Source organism: Schistocerca serialis, chromosome 2 (assembly GCF_023864345.2).
Source record: "Schistocerca serialis cubense isolate TAMUIC-IGC-003099 chromosome 2, iqSchSeri2.2, whole genome shotgun sequence".
NCBI lineage: Eukaryota > Metazoa > Arthropoda > Insecta > Orthoptera > Acrididae > Schistocerca > Schistocerca serialis.
In genome coordinates this window covers 726356934-726374568 of record NC_064639.1, presented here as the reverse complement: position 1 = coordinate 726374568, position 17635 = coordinate 726356934, and the positions used below count along the sequence as shown (strand labels likewise).

Genomic DNA, 17635 nt, shown 5'->3' with positions numbered 1-17635 from the left:
TTCAGCGTATTATATTTTCTAGTTTTCCCATTTTTAATGACGACATAAAAGGGCGACTGCCATTAAAAGGAGGGACAACAATCCACGCTTAGAAATCATATTTAAACACTATGTAGGCCACACAATACTTAAAAATTGGAATAATTCATGAAATGCGTTGTGCTCGCCATGAAAAAGCGTAAGTTGTGTAGTAACTTTACTATTTAAATCGTTAACGAAACAGATGTTGATTTTCTAAAAACATTATTTATAATGGATGAAATGAAAGCGGAGAATGATAAGCCTTTAGGTTTTTTACAAATGTTTAATAGATGTAGGGACTAGAAATGAAATTGAAGATGATGATGTTACTGTGCAAACATGTGGTTTGATGAATGAGCCTTCAACATTCATTGTTTACATTCTGAATGTAACACATAAGCAGGAATCCTATCGAAACAATGTAATAAAAGTGTAGAATGACCAGAGAAGTTATTTTACAAATTTTAAACTTATCTTTCCAAATTTGCTTTGAAACTCTGATATTCAAATTAATGTCACAATAAAAGCATTACCTGAACTTCAATACTTCGACCAACTGACTTGATGAAATTTACATCTTTGGAAACTTGTACAGTAACAAGACTGCAGCTTTCAATAATACAAAACTTAATTCTATGTTTTCCTTGTTTTTCCCACAAATTTAGAAAAGTCAAGAATTTTTATTCTGTATCTGCATCCTCTTCGTCTCTACGCGTTCACATCTTTATGATTTTGAAGCGGTACGGTACGCAAAATTATGTTCCAGAAGTAACTGGTAAGCATATTGTTGAACTGCTGTCGGGATTTCAGAAGCTTTTATTCTTATATCTAATAACGCTAAGTTTATGTGTTTGTTTGCACAAACAGGCTTGTTTAGCAGAGCCATCGCCATGGGCGGCTCTCCGCTGAACCCTTGGGCTTTCAACCACTCTCCCCGGCATGCCGCTATGATCTTCAGCGAGGCTTTACCCATTGACAGCTCCTGGAATTACAGCCACGTGGCCGAGGATTTGCGGACCCTCCCAGTGGGCGATGTGGTCGCTAGACTGCCAGAGGCTTACCAGGTACTGTCTGCAACTGGCCACTTCAATAGGACAGTACTATTCCTGCTATTATTCCAAACACTAACTGTAAGTGGCTTCAGCTCCTCCGCCGAGAATGTTCTCAGCGGCCGTACAATGAGTGTATCACTTACGTCAGGGTATTTAGGCCCAATATTAATAAACAGTATCTATTGGCTGTAAGGTTATTATTACTACAACTTCTGATGCCCTGGGTGTGTCACATTCAAAAACAATGTGGATAAATAGAAATTAAAAGCCAAGTGGACTGAAATGGAAGAGCTGTGAAGCTATGTTACCAACATGGCGCCTATTTTGGGACCCGCCATCATGGATGTTTGCTAGAGGGCACCATGGGTACCATGAACGTTCACACAAGCTCATCCATTCCGTTTCTCAAACATGTATGCATACTTCAGAACGTCATGAGAACTATGGTGCGCCATCGAATAGGTCTGGTGAGCCTTCAGTCTTGACAATAAAAAGTAATACAAAGAACTTAATTTTTTGAAGCACTGTAAGTGGTTTTCAACAAATTAAGTTCTGTTTGATTAAACAGTGCATCATTTCAGAATAAAAATACCTGTAAAGTGATTAAACCCACTATTTAGAAAAGCATGTTGGATGTAGGGCCTACACTACATTCCGTAGTATCTAGTGCATTGTTAGACACAACATATCGTTGTAAAGTATTATAAGTGAATGTAACAGAACTACATAAAGAACAGACCGTTAAATTGATAAAAAGTTTTCATTGTTTTTTGTTGACAAATGTGTAATTTATATTAATGAAGTTTAACCAATGAGCCAAAGTCGATTTCATAGCAAGTAGTCCTAACTCTAACGAACTATGTTGTGTCACTGTGATGCGTAGAAAACTTTTCATTGTCCTCTGTGTGTAACACGATTTTCAGCTTCAGCCACACATATCCTTGTAACGACGCTTGATTTCTCGAAAACGTCGCTCAATTTTTACTGAATAATTCTCCTTAGGAGCTGAAATGGAGTAAAACAGTCACCTAAGACAGCGTCTTGAATTGCTTTCAGAGCATTCATTTCTGTCCTGTATCAGCTGACACGGCATTGATATTCATGTCTGACTATCTATTAGATCTCTTTTCAAGCTCTGCCTTGGGTGAACTAGGATAACTTCACAAGAAACTGAAATTTTCATTCAATTCAGCCTCATATCAATACGCGAGGCTGGTTATAACACAGTCCAAACTAATGTAAAAAGGCGTTTGAATCTATATTCAGGAGGGTGCTCCAGTATTTCTAACAGAACAGATGTTTTTCTTCTCACCATGAAATACAATACAACTAAAAAACGAAATTAAACCGACGTTTCTTATATTCACACATTTAAAAAAAATTAATTTGAAAAATCGTAGCTTCTGTTCTTTATTTTCTTTTTTGTGTTTCCATGAAATTGATGCCCATCTCAATCGGATAATTCACGACGATTAGTGTACAAACTAGGTGTAGAGTATTGACATCTTTATTTACGTCACTGTGAAGAATCTGTCTTAAGGAACCTATCACTCGAATCAAAATGTGCAAATATATTTTTGTTTTACTAGAAAAGAGTAGTTTGATCCCTGAATCACAGTTTTTGCTATTTGATCGATTCGTCTATTGGTTGTGCTTCACGATTCATTGTAATGACTGTTTAAATTTTTGATTTAGAAGCTTAAGGCGACAGAACAAGGGACAAGAGCCATAAACGATATTTCGCTTTTCCTAAAGGCACACACAACCTGCCATGTACAAAAAGATTTGAAATAATTCTGAAATTCCAGTACGAAGTTTTGGCTTCCTATACTTGGACATACATAGCGCTAAGAAAGATACAAACAGAACAAATTGCAGTCTGTTCTTGTAGTCGCAATTCAGCTTCGTCAAAGAACATAAGCTTATTCAATACATAAATGGTTCTCGCCATACACTTTATATGAAACATCCCTTTGGAGCACGGAAAAATACTCCATGAAGTGGTTTTTCGAGGAGGTAATTCGTTGTTAATCCAAATACTATCAACACAATCGCCTCATATATTTTATGACTGCAAGGTAAATACAAGAAATCTTTCTTCCTTTTCAAAATGTTTGCAGTAAAAAAAACGCATCTGTAAAAGGGCCCGTAATTTATGCTGTTGTGACAGATACTAACGACTTAACAAAAAAGCTATTCAGTACGAGTTTCATGGACAATTATTTCCTGCTCTTTGACGTAGTGAGAGAAACGACCAAAGTATGCTTAAAATTATGGGCTTTGAAATAGCGTGCATTTTTCTTTTATTTTATTTTCAAATACATATATGTGTTAAAAATATCTTTTAAGTACATTTATACGTAATTTGCTGATTTGTTGTATCTCATGTTTGTTTCACTCTCGTTTGTTAAGGGTTGCCTGTGCTAGCTTACAAGTTCACTTTCTCAAATAACTGATGACTGATTTTATGCATGTATCCTGCGGCGCTTTTCAGCTGCTGAACGGTCAAAAAACCGGTTCCATTTTTCGATTCTAAAGAACTTGAAAGCAATAATATTTGCTGATGAGACAAGGTTTTGAAAAAATGTCTTGTTCCCTTTCACTTGCTAAGCATACTGATCTAGCTGCTGCCGTTGCTGATACAAACCTTCTTAATTTTAGTACGTACTTTCTCAGCTCCTACGTTAGAAGTCGTTAATTTTCCAACTAAATTTTCATACATGACGCATTGATGCGTAGTTAATTTATACACCAGCAACTTGTAAAGGACAACAACTAATGTTCCAGTTATTTCATGTTAGTACTGGCCACACAAATATATATAATTTTCAGTAAACGAAATGAAAACCAATACATTGTACTTGTTACAACTATAAGCTCACCTCGAAAGTGACTGACGATCATGGTTGTCCGCGCTGGGTCGTAAACAGTTTCCATTCAGCTTGTTCTGGGCTCTCTCTGCCTATGTCGAGGCCACTCGCGCGTCACATCACCCGACTAATGTGATGCGTTCTGAGAACACATTTAGCTAAGGAAATCGAAGTAAACAGCCTGTCTACGTTAGGTAATCAATGAGTTTATCAAGCAGAAGTAATACTTGTGCATACTTGATATTTTTCGGGAAATTTATCTAAAAACCGTATAGCACGCAAAGAAAGGAACGGTGAATGAATAAAAAGGAACTGTTCGCAGAAAGGAGCGATCAACATTGAACTAGTTCTCAAAGATGAACGATTTTGGCCATGTCTAGCGGGTGAGATACAGTACGGCAGGGGTAGGGAAGGTGTAGTGGTGTTTGTGGGAGCATGCAGGGATGTGGTGGAGACAGGGTAGAGCTGCTAAGCGTAATAGGGAGGTTTGGGGAGGGGCGCGGAGTAGGGTAGCGGGAAAGGAGAGAAGTAAAAAAGGAAGAAATGTCTAGTGGGTACACTGGGAGAATAGAAGGTTGCCGAGTGCTTTAACTGGGGCAGGGAAGGGTGTAACCGCTCAATATCATTCAACACGATCACGACGACACCCCTCGATCGACGTTAACACTCGTGGTGTCACTCGCCTTCATACATGGCAATGGATGTTTGAAAATTCGTGACGCTAGCTCAATGGTCGTCAATTGATGTAAATGTATTTCCCGGCTGACTTTTAATTCAATTGCTGCCACGGGGGCGAAGAGAAAGATAACATCCTGGTGGTACCAGCATTATGCGTACTTAGATGTCCGATTAATCTGAATGGTTTGCAATGATCCAGCGATTCTATTCGAACTCTATGCTGATGTACCGACAAGGACCATTTTCGCAGATAAACATCCAAGTACGTAATGGATGTTCAGTTTCTCAATATAGTTCGTCGCACTCACACATTATACATCCGCTGTAAGAATAATTTCACGCACTTACATTTTTGGTGTCCCACAATATTGGTTGGCTAAATATTATGACGATACGTTGCATACAACTTCCACAGATATTGTTTATCATGTAGTCAAGACTACGTAATGAAGCCAAAATCGTGGGTAAAATTGAAAAGTAGTTTGTTTATTAACACTTCTCTTTTCACTAATTAAATATGAAATATGAATCGGGATTGGAGGTGATGATCCTATCCTTTTTTAGTATTTTAGGTCCCCGTTAATTAAAATCTGGTAGTTAATAAGCGAACTATTTTTTATGCTGGCGCGTTGTTTGTATCAGTTACCCCCCGCAACCGTCCAAGGATAAGATTCTCTTAATATTCCGCGCACACGCGTTTCACAATCTCATAAAATGCAGAATTACGTAACCTATAGCTTTCCGTTGCGCACAACTTTCGTGGGTTCCACAACCATAATACTTTCCCAAGAGTATTTTTACCAGCTAACACAAAGTTCAAATTATGTTGTCGGATTCATTTTTACTCCACCCGACAATAAACGTCTCTGATCACTTCGTCACACGTAATGCATTTTAAACGTGCTTGAAGAGTCTCTAAATAATCTCCTTAACGAATTTCGCAGTCGCGAACCACTTTTTCATCGATTAGCCCGATCGCGATAACTGAAGGTAGAGAGCTCAATAATGTGTTACATGTTCTTTTATATGTATTAAAAAACAAACGCGCCCCTATATCTTTCTGTCCCACTTGGTCTTTGCTACTTTGCTTTTTATTACTTTTCATTTTATTGCTTCTTAGTAATACTGTGCAGTTATTAAAGTTTCGTATTACTTTCCCCTTTTTGATTCTTCCCCGATTTTAATCAATATGATGCTAATTGACACGCCTGCCCGTGAAGTACCGTTATAAGAGGATAGGCAGACGAAGGACAGGAACTAGCGAAGGTTGAGGTTTGGGGGTATCGAAATGTAGGTTATATTGCGGGAAGACTTACTGTCTGCACAATCCAGAATATCTGGTGTTGGTACGAAGGATCCAAATGGCTACAAAATATTTTAGGTGAAGGAGGTACTAACATCCCCACTATTTACAAAATTTAATGTTGGATAATTAAAATCTCCTTGAATGATGACAGTAAATACAGCCATTGGACGCTAGGTCCATGGAAGAAAACCACTGATAACTTGCAACGCCGTCTGGACCGTTAACATCCTGCTTCCAGCATTCGAGCAGGCACTCTGGCTCCGTTTCGAATCCGCTCGGTAGTTTAACGAGGGCCAGTGTGCCGACTAGCCTGGATGTGGTTTTCAGGCGCTTTCCCACATGTCATTAGATGCATTCAAACGTTTATAAACCATTCAAAAGGGGTTGCAACAGGAAGGGCGTCCAGGCGTCCTGTAAAATGTCACATCTGATAATAACCATGTCAACCCCAGGTATGTGCGCGATGAAGGGCAAAAGGGAAAGAAGAAGATTGACACATGTTGACGACAAAGTAGGAATAAAGGCAAAACCATATGCAGAGATGCGTCCCACAGCTCATCATGGCACCCATTCAGTCAGGTAATAGGAGTCTGCTCATATGGAGGATAGCTATAGATGTTTTAAATGTCTGCACCAAATTCTTCAAAGTGGTGGAAGGGGGAACCTGAGAAAGCAAGCTCTGTGTACTGGCTGCCACAGGCAGGTTGAACAAGCTGCCATTTCCTCAAGCAGTTCTGACTTTACACATGTGCTTACTAGTTTATCATGGTACAACACGACAATCACTTGGTAACAGCAGTTCAGGTCGCCAGTGTTGGCAACGACTAGATACAAAACACTCATGGCACAGAGCCAGCCCGCTTGCATTAGCTTCAGTCGATCCTGAACCAGGGGGCACTCAGTCAGGACTGATGAACAAACTATACAGGTGAGGTGACAGAACCCTGGTGTATCTGTCATGATCTCTTACCGTGACCGATACAGAAACCTACTGCCTGATTGTGTTTACTCGTCTGCTTGCCTGTAGTATCCCACAGGTGATCTATACCTTCAGGTCACCTGGCCTCAGTCATATCGAATACACGTCGGTTGCCATCAACACACATCTTGGCCATCTTCATCAGAACGTAGTACATGCCGGATAGTATTAGCTGTCTCGTCTTTCAATTGCTCATGAGTATTTCACCGAGCATCAGCTTCGAAACAATAATAATTATTCACGTGTAAAAAAATTAAAACATTGGGGAGGACATTGCAACTGGAAATCGATGATAACCATGCAAATATAACTAGGCTTTTCAACATTAACACTGCAGAATAGCTGTAACTGAGCCACCCCATTATCCTGAATCATTTTCGCAGGAATGGTACCCAGATGTGATCCAACTGTTTGTGCCAAGCATCGAACCAGCATCCTCGGGAGCCTTCATGATGGACACGCCATGGTCGGTGCTGGAACACGGTCTCCCTAACGCTGTGCCCTTCCTCACAGGCAGCACATCAGCTGAGGGGAAGCAGCTACTGAAAGGTAAGTAGCCCACCACTGCTGCTACAGCTCTGGGACTGCCCAGAAGGCCAGAGAACAAAAGAATTATCACACATAAACTACAGTTTTTTCATGTCAGCCAAGATATCTTCACTTCCAGTTCCCAAGTTGTACAGAGACTATAGATTCAGGAATAGACAGACACATACCTCCAGTAGGTCCTGCTGCTTAACTTTCATAAATGGGATAGCACAGTGAAAAAAAATAGTTACAGTACTGTAAGCGTTCTGTCGCGTAGTTCAAGTTTTCTCCACTAGATGGCTCTGCAGTCATGGTACTGCAGTCTTGTACATAATCCAAATATGCTCCTCCCCACTCCCCTTTCTGCCCACCCCATCCTTTCCCCTTCTCATCCTCTCCCCCTTACCTTACCCTTCCCCTCACCTGCCCCTCCCTTGCGCCGTCACCACACTCCACACTATATGACAAAAATTACAAAAGAGTCTAAGATAGTACAACTATCCCAGATGTGGTTTGGAACCCCTCACGCTGCCCAACATTCTCCAGCTAAACTCAGCACAGTATTAAAATAAAGTAATCCAATAATATTTTAGTTTCAATAAGTTAATAAAATAAATAAAAAGTATTCCTTGCACAGGATATCTCTCTTACAAAGTAATATGGTAATACTGTGTGGAATTTTGTGCATACCTTCAGTGACAATTTAAAAAAATACATGGACTTTGTAAAATGATGGCGAAGATGTTCTCCCTTTATTATTTCCTATAAAAGATCGTTTAGCATCTGCAGGTTTAGTTGTAAGAAATATGTAATTTTTTATGAAGAATTAGAACGAGTGTACGACACCCTCTCCATAATTCGTTAAAAACCAGTATTTACTTATACAGTGTAATTAACAAATTACTGATCCATTAGTAACTGAATATGAATTTTACTTTAAATAATATTCTGCAGAACTTCAAGAACGCGAAATGAAATCAGCTGTCACTTTTATGTTCACGTTGCTTGTCTTCACCAAAAGATGGCTGCACTGGTAAAATGTTCAAACTGCAATTGCTGTACCACAGTTTGGGTCACAACATAGGTTCAGATTAATTATTTACCACATATATGAGGCTTGTCAAATATCACAATATTCTAAAAGTCTGCAAAAATGCATCAGCAACGCAAAAATGTGCAATGTTTGCATCGAGTATCACGATGTTATTTTACACACACATTCGTCACATTAGTGTCTAAAACATCACTGTGAACTCTTAAGTATGCCATCTCAGTGCCTAAACACATATGGTTTAAGAAAAGTAACAGACAGATGACATTTAAAGTTAGGCCACAAAAATCGAAACTAGCCTGACCAGAATAAAATCCTAGGCAAACACACAAACATATAGGCATCTGAATGTAATTATTTATGGATACTCTACAAGTAACATCCCATTTTTTTCCGTGAATTTAGGTGGAGCGAAGAAAATGGTTCACTAGAAAACATATAACATGACTAAAGACAATCACAGAGATGTAACATTTCCAAGGGCAATACACACAAACACACACACACTCACACACACACACACACACACACACACAGAAAGAGAGAGAGAGAGAGTGAGAGTGAGAAAGGGCGAGGGATAGAGAATACATTCGTAATCTGGGTCTTTATGTTCCATGATTCGTAATTTCTTTTTCGCATAGCTCGCTGTTTATTTTATTTTACTGCTGCTCGCATTGACACATGATAACACAACTTATCACTCTGTTGACTAAAACAGCAACGAAGGAATAGTTATGGACTCATAATCCTAAAGCAACAATGGAATGCTACAAAACTCTTAGTTGTTCAAATGGTTCAAATGGCTCTGAGCACTATGGGACTTAACATCTATGGTCATCAGTCCCCTAGAACTTAGAACTACTTAAACCTAACTAACTTAAGGACATCACACAACACCCAGCCATCACGAGGCAGAGAAAATCCCTGACCCCGCCGGTAATCGAACCCGGGAACCCGGCCGTGGGAAGCGAGAACGCTACCGCACGACCACGAGATGCGGGCTCTTAGTTGTGGTTGGCACACTTTATACATAGGAGTACACCCTCGAAGGTTAACCTTTAAGTTGGATTTGCAGCAGTGCTCATGCGTGATCAATTTCTATGTATTTAGATAAATTTAATATCTGATACAAAGATCTAATTACCTATAACTTAATTAAGTAGTGCTGAAAAGTGAGCTGGGTGTATTTTAATAAGTTATGAAAGGATCTTACAGTTTGAAAAGTGTGGTACAGCACCAAACTTTGTCGTTAATGAGTGGTGCTTAACCTGAAGTTTTTACCAGTTACGTTAATGTGCAAAATGCACGCATCTGAATAAGTAATGTAGACGGTTTAGATGTGGAAAATATATAATTTCATTGTCCGTTATACTTACAAAATGACCGAGCGAGGTGGCGCAGTGGTTAAACACTTGACTCGCATTCGGGAGGACGACGGTTCAATCCCGCGTCCGGCCATCCTGATTTAGGTTTTCCGTGATTTCCCTAAATTCTCCAGGCAAATGCCGAGATGGTTCCACTGAAAGGGCGCGGCCGATTTCCTTCCCCATCCTTCCCTAATCCGATGAGACCGATGACCTCGCTGTCTGGTCTCCTTTCCCAAACAACGCACAACGCACGCACTTACAAAATGTGCAAAATCTTTCATATTTCGAAAACAATATTCATTTATTTTGGTCGAATTTTCGTAGAGATTCACATTATACTTGCATATTATAGTAAGCATGCAAGCTGTGTGTATTTTAATAGGTAAGACACACAATGTGGTGTGTGTGTGTGTGTGTATGTGTGTGTGTGTGTGTCCGTGCATTTGTATATTTGTTTGTACTCCATAAATCACAAATAATTTTATCAAAGGTTTTACTTTCTACATATTGACCCTTGGGAATGTTACACTTCTGTTACCATCTTTGCTTGTGTGTATATAAACGAAGCAGTCATTCTAAAATTTTAAGTATATTTGACAATAAAACCCTGTCTACATTCCTTCCCGAAATCGCATTTTGCTGTTGTCTGCGAGAGTGCGGTGTTTTACGTAGAATATTTTTATTCTATGTTGTTGTTGATTACAGGGAACAGAATCTGTAAATGTTTAAGAGAGACTGATTCGTAAACGGTTTGGAGAGCAATACTTCCGATTGCAGTAGTTTGTTTCATACTTAACCTTGACTAAGTCAATCATTTGCAATAACTGCCGATCAGTATCATAGATTATCTTGTGGTAGTGATACATTAGCTTGGCCCTTCCAGAATTGGTGGTGAAAAACGAGTTGTTACACCTTGAATATGCCTAAATAATTACGTTCAGAAAGCCTATTTGTTTGTGTTTTCCAAGTATTTTATCCTGATCGGGCTAGTTTCGATCTTTTAGACCAAACTTTAAATGTCAACTGTCTGTTATTTTACTTAAACCATGTACGTTCCATACTGAAATTGCATACTTCAGAGTTCACAGTCATGTTTCAGAAACCAATTTTCCGAATATGTGTGGAAGATAACGTCATGATACTTGAATTAAACATCGTTATACTTGACTTAACATTGTGATACTCGACGTAAACAATGCACTTTTTTGAGTTGTTGATGCATTTTTGCAGGCTTTTAGAATATTGTGACGTTTAACAAGCATCATAGATGGGATAAATAATTAACTGGAGCCTCTGTTGTGTCTTTCACTATGGTATAGCAATTGAACTTTGAACGTTATACCATTGCAACCATCTGTTGGTGAAACCAAGCAACAGGAGCAGAAAAGCATCGGTTGTTATTATTTCGCATTTTTGAATTTTTAGGGAATATTATTCAAAGAAAACTCATGTTCGATTGCTATGCATGAGTAATTTGTTAGTTGCTTTGGATAAGCAGATATTGGTTTGCAACCATTTATGGAGACTATGTTATATACTCATTCTAATATTCCGTAGCGACTTATATATTTCTTCCAATGAAATTGCAGATGCAACTTGTGAGCCAGCACATAAAGTATTTTTTATATTCAGTAATGAACAGAAAAAACAGTTTACAATGTTTTTGCCGTCATTTTTTGCAATTCAGCTATTTATTAAGTGTGTGTGTCTGTGTGTGTTTTTATTTATTTATTGAAACTACATTCTGATTGGGCTAGCTCATATTAAGACTACATTGAGATTGGCGGGAGAGTGAAGGAAAGGAGGAGAAGAGGAGGGGAGGGGTTGCAAACCACAACTGGGCTGGTTCCACTGTCTCAAACATTTGCGTTTTTTTATTTTTTAAATTTTTTAAAATTTTCCATAGGCTGGGTATGGGTGGTGAACGAGATTATGCAAGGAAAGAGGGAGGGTAAAGGGAGAGGAGGGGGACTGGTTTTATGATGTCACATGGCTACTGAATCACTTCTGCAGCACCAACTAGTGGTGCAAGCTTGAACTGAGGACCAGAATGACCATAACCATAACACTAATAGTAATGCAGTGCGCCTTCCACTGCACTGGGTACACAAATTTGCCAACCAAATCTTAAAAAGTTACCTATTAATATATAAGTTTGCCCTCTGTCTGCTATAAAAGAAAACCTTTATGAGCACTGTAGTAATGTGTTGGCGTTCACTGCACTGTCTTGTGGAAATAAACCACCTTTAGAGGTGAATCATCCACAGAAAAACGCTAGTATCAGTACTCTCATTCAGTCTTGTGTTCCAGTATTGGTTAATGGAGAACTTGGTGTCTCGTATTACCAGTGTTTATCATTCCTTCACATCTTGCAAAGATTGATATAGCATATCAAAGGTTCCATACACATCTCAGAGTCATAAAAATATAGATTAGTGGTCAAGTAACATCGCTACCACATAGTTATTAAAATATTATCGTATTAGCTGTTGAACTATTTATCTCGCTAGCAGGCTGCATGTTCAGTGTTCTATCACAACGAAGAACCCCAACATGTGCTCTTTTATTGAAAAACGGCGTACTACTATGTCCTTCTTTAAGTGAAATTTTCTTTTAAAAGCTCTAGTATTAGATAAGTCCATAGATCGAATAAAGCTGTTGGATGGCGTTGTCTAGGATTAGTTTATCTTAAAGTAGATACATACAAATTTATCAGCATCAACGTGAGTGTGGGTCAGTGATGCGAGTGAACGGAATTCCCCTAGACTTGAACGACAATTTTTACTGTTAACTATTCCAGTATTACATCTTTTCTACAAATAATAATGGACAAAGTATACCACTAATTACTAAAACTGTGCACTTTAATAAATTATGGAACCTCGTACGTTAGATGGCCGCAATTACGACGATAACTTTGTGCAGATACATATTTGTAGGTACTACGTTTGTAACAGACCACATCTGAATGACAGTGCTTTGGGAATCCTGCCGTGTAGTTGTGTTTAACATTGTTTCTTCAATTATCTATCTTCTGAAGCGTAATTCTATATACAGTCTCCAGTACGAACATCACAAGAAAAAATTTTCTTGATTAATGCGAAGATTTCGAATAACTATTGTTTAAAACTGGCATTAAATTTTAAGGCTAACATTTGTTACGGCACGCGAATTTCATAGACGTGACTAGCTCATGTCGATATGTTCTGTAGAAACAGTTTCTTTGGAACTCGGACGACCTACTCTTTGTTTGCAAAGCCATATGCAAGTAATACATTCCAGCGAAGATATCAGTTGTGACGTATTTGAACTCCTACGAGAATTTCATCTTGTGTGTGAACATACCGTGCTAACCGTCGCTTGGAAAGAAAGGATTGCAGGATTAACTGAAGTATGCAAACCAAAAATCCAAAAATTTTAACTGTTTCACAACCCGCACTGGACTAGTCCCCAGGCTTGTGGAATTTTTGTCACGTTTCATTGCCAGATGGCAGCGAGGGTGCACAAATAAGAATAGTGTGAGCATCACAGGTTTGTTTTACCTCGGTTCGCAGAAGGAGTCATTTTTCTCACGCGCTATTTCCAAGTACAGCTGCTGAACAATCTTAACTATAGGACTGCAGTGCAGCCGCATTCAGTAAACAATGAACTCGCAAACTGCAGTTATGGTTCCGCATCAGCTTGGAATATTTCACAACAAATGATAATTCGTGCCCGACCAGGACTCGATTCCGTATTTCCTGCTTGTCACAAGTGGTTGCCTTAGAAACACTTTTTTTATCCTCGCATCCCTGAAATTACCTAAAACTACAAAAAAAGGGGGAGCTAATGCCACCGCCACTTTTACCTTAACCACATCAGCTATCCAAGCATGCTTCAAGAAACGGTTCAAATATCAGTTTGCCCTTGTGCTATAGCAAGGCAATGACGAGAGAGAGTAGCCTCTTACCCTGTGCGGGAAACACGGTAAACATAGTGGGATCACAAAGGCGAGTAGACAGCAGGACAATTGGAGATGTGGGCCGCTCCTGGAAGCGTGCTCGGACAGCCAGAGTTGTTCAGGCGACGGCTCGCGACAAGTGGGAAATCTGGGTTCGAGTCCTCGTACGGTATATATTTCTATTTGTTCGGAAACATTCTACGGCTGATGCAGAACCATAATCGCAATTTGCGAGTTCATTCTTAAACCTATAGGACTTATGTCTTTGACATATATGGGTTCTAGAATTTTGGAACGTGTTTTATGCTCCCGTACTATAACATATCTGAAGAACGAAAACCTCTGTAGGAGCGAGCATGGGCTGCGGAAACAACGATCAATGAAATGCAGCTCGCTCTATTTGTCCACGAGATCCAGAAAGCCGCAGACAGCGGCGCTCACGTTGAAGCCCAGTTCCTTGACCAGCAGAAGGCATTCGATACAATTCCGCACTACCATCAAATGACAATTTTCGAGTGTGCAAAATATCAAACCGCCTGTGTAATTGGAATGAAGAGTTTCTAGCAAACAGAACACAGCGTGTCATTCTCAGACATAAAAGTACTGTGAACAACTCCAAGGGAATGATACAGGACCATTAATTTTCACAATATAGGCCTCTACAAGTGCCGTAGTAAATAACTTTGGAAGGTCCATGAGATTTTCCTAAGACGATGCTCTTATGTACAGATAAATCGCAGTGCCGGACAATTATAGCGAAATACAGGAAGACCTGCAGAGGGTCGACGCTTGGTACAGGTATTGGCAGAAATGTAACATGTCAGGCAGAAAGATCCGTTATTGTATGGTTCCAAGATTGAAGAACAGTCACTGGAAGCGATATGAGTTGGAAGGACCACATAAGACTAATCGCAGGTAAGGCGTATGTCAGACAGATTCACTGGATGAATCCTCAGGAAGTGCAGTCCACCCACTGTCGTCTGACCAATATTTATATATTGCTCTGGGATACGTACTAGGTAGGACTGACAGAGGAAATAAAGCAGATCCAAAGAAGAGCAACGCGTTTAGCCACAGGTTTATTTAGCAAGCATGAAAGCATCACAAATATTCAGTCAACTCCAGTGCCAGACACTGTAAGAGGGGCATTCTGCATCACGGTTTAGTTTATTCTTAAAGCCCCAAGAGCATGCGTTTCTAAAAGAGTCAAGCTATATATTGTTCCTCCTATACCTCGCAAGAAGATCATACAGATAAAATTAGACAGATTCGAGGTCACACGGAGGTCTACCAACATTCATATTTCCGGCAAACGATTCGCGACTGGAGCAGGCAGGTACTTTCGGCCACACGCCGTAAAGTGGCCTGTGAAGCGTGGATGTAGATGTGTCCTGTCTGTCTTGCAATTAAGAGTGTATGTCGAGTTTTTAGGTAAGTGCTGTGGCGCTGCCAGGCGGGAACATTTGTGTGCAGTGTTGCATCTTTCGCTTGCAGTGGCCAGGCTGGCTGCACTGCAAGACAACTTCCCGCAGCTCGTGCACCCCGCGCTACGCCGCGCCTCCGAGACCACCTGGCTGCGCGCCGCACCGCTGGTGCGCTCCTTCTACTTCGGCGACGACTCCATTGGCAGCGCCGCTACCGAGGACGTACTCAACGTGAGTCCACTGCTTGCCAACTGCGCCTTCAGTCTTCGCGCACCTGATCAATTATAGTGCTGCTCCACACTTGTGAGGCTAGAACTGCTAAAATGTCGGAACCATTAGGGAACGTACTGCTAATCTGGAGCGGATGTTACGAGTAGAACAACCTCTCGCCAATCCCCTAATACTGCTACGAGGGTTGGATAAGAAGTACTGGCAACAATGCCGTAACGTAAAGGATGTGCGGCAAATGCTGTGCGCTCCGTCTGTAGATTACTGCGAAAGGTCAGTTGAAGTAGTGCAGTGAGCGGCGACAGCTATGTGCGTGGTGTCTGAATGTGCAGGAGGCTAGTTCAAGCACCCTAACAAACGGTCACTGCAGGCTACCTTTGTCCCGCACTGAGAAGAAAGTCACTTGTTGACCAGTCTAGTGTGGTAGTTGAAGATAGCAAAACAAAAGCCGAAGACCGGCCGCTGTGGCCGAGCGGTCCTAGGCGCTACAATCGGGAACCGCACTGCTGCTACGGTGGCAGGTTCGAATCCTGCTTCGGGCATGGATGTGTGTGATGTCCTTACGTTAATTAGGTTTAAGTAGTTCTAAGTCCAGGGGACTGATGACCTCAGATGTTAACTCCCATAGTGCTTAGAGCCATTTGACCCAAAAGCCGAAGTTTTAAATTTCACGTTCAAGAAATCGTTGATGCAGGAGTAACGTACAAATATACCATTGTCTGATCCGTATGGACGGCATAGTAATAAGCATCCCTGGTGTAGAGAAAAAAAGTAAAAGAGCTGAAAACAAATAAGTCACCAGATCCAGATGAATCCCAGTTCGGTTTTTCAGAGAGAACTCTACGGCGCTGGCTCCCTACCTAGCTTGCTTTTATCGCTGATGTCTCGGCCAGCGCAAAGTCCCAAACGACTGGAAAAATGCACTAGTGACTCCTATATACAAAAATGGCAAAAGAGCATACCCGGAAATTGCAGGCCAATATCCCAGTGCGGAATCCTTGAACATTTTCTCAGTTCTAATATATTTCCTTGAGACCCAAGAAGCTTTTGTCCACAAATGAGCATGGTTTTAGAAAGCATCGCTTGTGCGAAACTCAGTTTGCCCTTTTCTCATTTGAGAACTACGGTAAAAGAACAACAGGCAAATTTCATATTTCTAGACTTCCGGAAATCGTTTGAAACGGTACCTCGCTGCAGGCTAGGCTGTTAAAGGTACGAGCATATGGAATAGGTTTACAGATACGTTAGGGCCTCGAAGACTTCTTAACTTGCAGAACCCAGTGTGTTGTCCTCGATGGCGAGTGTTCATCAGAGACAAGGGTATCGTCAGGAGTTCTCCAGGGAAGTGTGATAGAATGACTGTTATTCTCTGTATACATAAATGACTTTGCGGACAGGGGGGGGGGGGGCAGTAATCTGCGGTTCTTTGCTGATGATGCTGTGGTGTACGGTAAGACGTCGTCGTTGAGTGACTGCAGAAAGATAAAATGACTTAGACAAAATTTCTAGTTCATGTGATGAATGGCAGTTGGCTCTAAAAGTAAAAAAAAAAAAAGTAAATTAATGCGGATGAGTAAGAAAAACAAATCCATAATGTTAGTACTGCCCTGCTTGTCACAAAAAGTGTTCAGATGTGTGTGAAATCTTATGGGACTTATCTGCTAAGGTCATCAGTCCCTAAGCTTACACACTACTTAACCTAAATTATCCTAAGGACAAACACACACACCCATGCCCGAAGGAGGATTCGAACCTCCGCCGGGACCAGCCGCACGGTCCACGTGTTTGTCACAGTCATGTCGTTTATATGGGCGTAACGTTGCAAAGCGACATGAAATGGAGCGACCGTGTGAGGATTGTGGTCGGCTTCGGTTTACTGGAAGAATTCTAGGAAAGTTCGGTTCATCTCAAAAGGAAATCATATATAGGACGCTACTGCGGCCTATTCTTGAGTACTGCTGGAGTGTTTAGGATCAGTACCAGTTAGGATTAAAGGAAGGCATCAAAGCAGCTCAGAGGCTGGCTGCTAGATTTGCTACTGGTATGTTCGAACAACACGCAGATATTACAGAGAAGCCTCGGAAACTCAAATGTGAGTCCCTATAGCGACGGCTACACACTTTTCAAGCAACGCTATTGAGAAAATTCAGAGAACCAGCCTCTGAAGCTGACTGCAGAATGATTCTAATTT

The 17635-nt window shown here is 40.6% G+C and overlaps 1 protein-coding gene across 1 annotated transcript in view; it reads left to right on the top strand.

Annotated features, from left to right (window-relative positions):
• LOC126456369 (esterase E4-like) overlaps positions 1 to 17635 on the top strand; it is a 210112-nt gene that overhangs the window by 130302 nt on the left and 62175 nt on the right. Inside the window, exons 8-10 of the mRNA XM_050092123.1 lie at positions 889 to 1085; positions 7290 to 7455; positions 15287 to 15447. Of these exons, the coding sequence (XP_049948080.1) occupies positions 889 to 1085; positions 7290 to 7455; positions 15287 to 15447 (524 nt within the window). The remainder of the gene's footprint in view (positions 1 to 888; positions 1086 to 7289; positions 7456 to 15286; positions 15448 to 17635) is intronic.